Source organism: Cupressus sempervirens, chromosome 2 (assembly GCF_028749045.1).
Source record: "Cupressus sempervirens isolate cs-2001-9-10 chromosome 2, ASM2874904v1, whole genome shotgun sequence".
Lineage (NCBI taxonomy): Eukaryota > Viridiplantae > Streptophyta > Pinopsida > Cupressales > Cupressaceae > Cupressus > Cupressus sempervirens.
In genome coordinates, this window is record NC_143119.1 from 307,114,783 (window position 1) to 307,118,673 (window position 3,891).

At 35.5% G+C, this 3,891-nt stretch overlaps 1 protein-coding gene across 2 annotated transcripts; it reads left to right on the forward strand.

Annotated features, from left to right (window-relative positions):
• The first annotated feature begins 216 nt into the window (after nucleotides 1-216).
• Nucleotides 217-3,687, forward strand: LOC149572305 (putative pectinesterase 53). 2 transcript variants are annotated; one of them, XM_089813513.1, is made up of 5 exons: nucleotides 217-794; nucleotides 1,564-1,753; nucleotides 2,004-2,210; nucleotides 2,563-2,802; nucleotides 3,079-3,242. In XM_089813513.1, exons 1-5 carry the CDS (start codon nucleotides 415-417, stop codon nucleotides 3,100-3,102), a joined length of 1,041 nt encoding a protein of 346 aa, XP_089669639.1. In that variant the 5' UTR covers nucleotides 217-414; the 3' UTR covers nucleotides 3,103-3,242. The 2 variants fall into 2 exon arrangements, with proteins under 2 accessions (XP_089669639.1, XP_089669638.1); XM_089813512.1 differs by having other exon boundaries at nucleotides 220-794; nucleotides 2,563-2,798; nucleotides 3,079-3,687.
• The last annotated feature ends 204 nt before the right edge of the window (nucleotides 3,688-3,891 follow it).

Genomic DNA, 3,891 nt, shown 5'->3' on the forward strand with positions numbered 1-3,891 from the left:
TCAACAGCATTCACATGCTTACTATTCTCCTCTCCAACAGTCACAACCAATTTCTGAAACATTTTTTTCTCAGAAAAATTCCAACAGTCACAACCAATTTCTGCAACATTTTTTTCTCAGAAAAAAAAAACTATCTGTTTGTTTGTTTGTTTGTTTGTTTGTAGAAGAAATCTGTCAAATGACCGTTGGCAATACAGTACTTTTTATATGTACACAGAGTATAGGAAAAGTAGAGAAATTGTGTAACAGTTACTTGACATTGTCTAATTAGAGGATTTTATTTTTTCCGATAAATGATTCTATGAAGTCTGAGTGATCCGGCACGGGTTTCTGTGCCGTAAAAGTATACTGTAATCATATCTTGTGAGATTAATATATGACTTGGCTTTTTGAGAAAAAGTTGTTTTCTTGAGTATGGCAGCCAAGATGTTTTTCAAACTTGTTTTGCTGTTCATGGTGGTGGATTGTTTTTCATGGTATGTTAGTGGGTGGAGTTTTGGGCATCATAAGCAATCCGCTCTCGAAGAAGTGAAGAAAGATTATGATGCATGGATTTCATGGCAGATTCAGCAGAAAAGTAGCAATTTTGCTTACAATGTGAGGGATGAGGATGGGAGAAGTAATCCATTAAGTAGACTAGAGAAGAAACTAAGAGAGGCAGAGAAGAACAAGAGAGTAATTATAGTCTGCCCAAGTGGAAAGGGAGATTTCACAACCATCAAGGATGCAGTACACAGTGTTGATATTAACAATACAAGAAGAACTATTGTATATATCAAAGCTGGAATATATAGGTCAGATCTTGCCATAATATTCTTAAGGGAATCAGTTGAATTTATGATTCAATGTATGAGTTTTAATCGGAGATAAGGTTTTTGCACAATGACATTAAAGTGCGTTAAATTTCTGAATTCAATTGCATAGTATTTAGTTGTATTGACGATTGGAATCACATTTCATGATCCAATCATTAAAGATGAGAGAGCTGTAGATAACAAAATAAATGCTACCCAGTTGAATTCAGAAAACACATTTTAATCTGAGTTTCATTTTTAATCCTCTGTTCTAATGTTCATATGTCCTACTAAGTTCTTTGCTGAACTTTTGTGTGGATTCAGATTCATAAATAGCTAGTTCTAAAGTCTGACCATTTTAATCCAAAATCATCCTTATTCTATGTAATCTTGCTAGCCTCAATCCCATCATTTCATCCCTTTGAGTAGAATGAACGTCAAGCAGAGCATGAGATTAGTCACAGATTCCTGAGATGATATTTGATGTATCAAATTTCGCAATGCATTCGATGTATCAAAATCTTGCTCTCTCATTCTGATGATAAATCACATTGTGTGATTTGAAATATTGATAGTAAAAATTTCAACACAATCTAAACTAGAAGCAGTTACCAATAATTTTAATGGATTGTGGAAATCTGATATCTCTGAATGCATTGATGTATCAGATTTTACAATGCATTGATGTACCAATTTTTGTAATACAATTATTCATTGTTGGAAATTGGCTAATCAGTTAAGTTCAATTTGTTGAAATTTCATGGTGCAGGGAGAAGATATTGGTACCCAGAGCCAAGCCATTTGTGAGCTTTGTGGGAGATGAATCAGAGCAGCCAATTATAACAGGCAATGACACTGCATCCACAATAGGAAAGGATGGGCAGCCATTGAAAACGTTCCATACTGCTACTGTGGCTGTGAACTCTGATTATTTCATAGCTTACAACATCAGATTTGAGGTTGATTTCATTGACTGACTAAACAACATTTATGTGTCATGTATTTGGATTCTTATTCTCAAGATTATTAAAAATTTGGACTGCTTACTAAAGCTTGATTTCTATGCTAAATGTGTGAAATAGTAAAACTTGACTTATTCTTCCAAGCTTAATTTATTCCTTAGTGTGTGATGTTTAAGGAAAATGTCGTCTAGACTAGGTGTTAGTACTTTTTTTTGTTTGATGTTGAATGGTGTGTATGTGTACACAGAACACAGCTCCTTCTCCAGAAGAAGGAAGCAACGGAGGGCAGGCAGTTGCTCTGAGAATCTCTGGCAGCAGGGCAGCCTTCTACAACTGCAGTTTCTATGGAAGTCAGGATACCCTCTATGATCATAAGGGCCTCCACTATTTCAAGAGCTGCTTCATACAGGGATCAATGGACTTCATCTTTGGTTATGGAAGGTCACTCTATGCGGTTTGCAACTATTCTAACTCGGATTTTATACTAAATCAATACATTCATAAATCAATTCTGATTTGGTGTTTGAGTTTCTAAATTGAACTGTATGAACAATCCAGATTACACTTACTGAATCATCATTAGGAAGACCAAAATTAATATGCTCTTCCTGATGATGGACCACTAAATGTGATCTGAAACTTCGAGAAAAAAGTGTGAAGAGTTTAAGCCACAAACTCATACACTAAATCTAATGGCCTGGAGAAAATTACTTCTGATCTAATTTAGATTCAATATGGCATTAGGTTAATACGACGTTATTTGAAACTTGATCAACACTCATCAAATGCCGTTTCTTTACAATCAGAATTGCCTTATCCAATCCATAGCTAAAGGAGTTGCAGCCCTTACAGCGCAAAAGAGAAGCAGGGTCTCAATGGCGAGTGGGTTTTCCTTCTTGAACTGTAGAATTACTGGATCTGGCTTGGTGTATCTAGGTAGAGCATGGGGAGACCATTCCAGGGTCGTATTTGGCTTTACTTACATGGATAGCATTGTCATTCCAGAGGGCTGGAATGACTGGGGTTCTCCAGAAAGAGAAAAGTGGGTAATACTACAACATCAACCAAACCCTTTCTTAAAAATGCATGTAGAATTTTTCTTATAGATTTAGGGAAATGTCTAAATCCTAAACTAAAACGTAAATCTTACCAAGAGGGACAATTAGTGTGTTTTTTTCTTTTTCAAAATTCGCTTTTCCCCTTGATATAATTTACATTTTAATTGAAGATTTAGCCAATTCTTAGATTCAGCAGTTCATGTTCCTAAGAGCACATAGGAATCATGTGATGTTATGACCATTTGTTTTCTGTAATGTGTGCAGGACTGTGTACTATGCCCAGTATAAATGCAGCGGACCTGGAGCAAATACAACAGGCAGAGTGCAATGGGGAAGGAATCTTACTGATGAGGAGGCCTCACTTTTCTTCTCCACTTCCTTCATCACTGGCACAAAATGGCTTTTGCCCTATCCTTCCCTATCCCTCCTCATGCCCCCTCTCATTTGTTAGGTCTAAATTTCAATCAACAATTTCTATGCTATCATTATACAATTCATTCAGTTCAAGATAAACAATGTATGTTTCATTTGTAGTCCAATTGGGTGCCTTCTATAAAGAATACATTCATTTATAGATCCAAAAATAAAGAGCTGATATCCTAGACACAGAAAGAAACACCTTCCTTTTCTTTTCATTTCAACTACAAATCAGCCCCTGCATCTATTGCCTGCATTGAATGAAGTGCAGAGCAGAACATCTGCATCAGCTGACAGAGTCAGTGTAATAGCCAGTTGTAAGAGTTGTTTTCATTGAAAAATTCTGAAATATGTAAGGTGGAGATTCAATTTACAATTGGAAGAGCTTCTGTAACTCACTGAAAATATATTTGATTTCAGTGGCATGATGCAATGCATGAGGGTATTGGCTATCCAGTTAGGAATTTGACATTTTTTTAATATAATGTTATACAACTTTTATTTAAAAAACAAAAAATCTAAGTATTCTACGTATCATTGACCAATTTCCTAGCTCCATAGCTGCTGCAATGCATGAGAGCATATGGAAATTTTAATCAATGATTATATACTTACATACTGTCCCATCCTTTATGCTCTGTTGTTAATGAAAAAGTTGTA

What these genes read in the sequence shown, in the direction of transcription:
- LOC149572305 (XM_089813512.1), top strand. Translation starts at nt 415, where the DNA reads ATGGCAGCCAAGATGTTTTTCAAACTTGTTTTGCTGTTCATGGTGGTG. An exon ending in ATGGAAGGTCACTCTATGCG is followed by an intron (nt 2,211 to 2,562) that starts GTTTGCAACTAT and finishes CTTTACAATCAG; the next exon opens with AATTGCCTTATCCAATCCAT. An exon ending in GGTTCTCCAGAAAGAGAAAA is followed by an intron (nt 2,799 to 3,078) that starts GTGGGTAATACT and finishes TAATGTGTGCAG; the next exon opens with GACTGTGTACTATGCCCAGT.